Here is a 1,390-nt window from a genome sequence, read left to right on the forward strand (position 1 = left end):
CACAGTCTCCATGGTGAAGTAGCACTTTAACAACTTTCAGCAAAACTCTGAGGGCTTCTAGACAGTTCAATATAGATACTAGGCTTGTGATTATTAACCATCAGCACTTTTTGGGATAAATTTTGGATAGCATAATGCAAAGCTGTAAGATGTTTCTCCTTGCATATTTTGCATGGGCGTTTAGTAAGCTGCACACATATAAATAGATATAAATATGCCAGAGAAGCATCAAAAGTGTTAATAAAACGCACACAAAGCTAGAAACAAGCTGTCTCTGTGAATGTTTTAATCACCTCCGAGCTGCACCCGCATTCACTCACCAGGAGCTGTTCACTTAGTGGGCGTTCAAGTGTTCCTTGGAAAACCAAGAACTCGCTAATAGGCTTTTAGACAGGTATACTGCTATGTATAAAGAAAAATAAAAAAGAAACTAACTGGTTATGTTCTTAGAAATGTTTAGCTAAGAATTTGCTTTTTTAGCTCTTGATTTAGTTTTAATCAATGTCTTTTTTGTTATTATTACTAAAGAGAAATTATGCAAAGAGATATTTCATTTCAAATATCTCTTTTTTTCTCTTTTTTTTTGTCCACAGGCAATTCACATCATGATTGGTCTGCTTTATATCGGCCTTGGTACCATCTTGGGCCTGACATTCACATCTACTTGGATTGTGATTACCAATATCCCTTTCTGGATGGGACCTCTGGTAGGCAAACTGGTTGATTTCACATTGTGAGCCTAAAGGCAAATTTATACTCAAAAACCAGGCCGTCTGGATGAACTGACTGCACCAAGCTGCTCAGATGCATCAAGAAGCGTTCCTCCTGCTACCCTAAACGCGCTGCAGGAATTTTTGATGGGCCTTGATTTGCATCAACCCTTGCATTTAAAATTGGTGCTTCTGCTGCTCAAAGCATGTTTGATTTTTAACGAAGCATTAATGAGAATCTACAGGATGCATAAAAAGAGAAGAAGCATGGACTAATCTGGGGGACATATTAGGGGCCGTATGATCAGGGGCTGATAGAATCAGAATGCATAAAACATTCAAAATGCTGTGGAGAGTGGTTTCTTTGTGAATGTGTGACCTTTTGGCAGGATACACATTCAAAAGCTCAATACAGGGAACAAAATGTAAAGTATTTAGGTATTTTAGATTTTCCTTTGTATCGTTTTTTCCAGTTGATTGTGTTCGGGATGGTGTGCCTTCTGTCTGAGAAGTATCCGAGTCCATGCCTGGTGAGTGATTAGATGAACACGTTCCCTTCTTCAGATCTTCCTCTTTGAAATATTCATCGTATCTTTCAGGTCGTCCTCGATTTGATTTTCAACATTGCTGGAGCTGCTATGGCCATTGCTGCCATTGTGCTCTATGGCATATATGAGGGA

General features: G+C 38.9%; 1 protein-coding gene across 1 annotated transcript in view; it reads left to right on the forward strand.

Moving 5' to 3' along the window:
• The first annotated feature begins 663 nt into the window (after positions 1 to 663).
• LOC107095260 (transmembrane protein 176B-like) overlaps positions 664 to 1,390 on the forward strand; it is a 35,738-nt gene continuing 35,011 nt past the window's right edge. The window contains exon 1 of the mRNA XM_015391279.1: positions 664 to 707. Coding sequence (XP_015246765.1) covers positions 696 to 707 — 12 coding nt within the window. The 5' untranslated portion in view covers positions 664 to 695. The remainder of the gene's footprint in view (positions 708 to 1,390) is intronic.

Source organism: Cyprinodon variegatus, unplaced genomic scaffold, assembly GCF_000732505.1.
Source record: "Cyprinodon variegatus isolate N-32 unplaced genomic scaffold, C_variegatus-1.0 Scaffold534, whole genome shotgun sequence".
Classification (NCBI taxonomy): domain Eukaryota; kingdom Metazoa; phylum Chordata; class Actinopteri; order Cyprinodontiformes; family Cyprinodontidae; genus Cyprinodon; species Cyprinodon variegatus.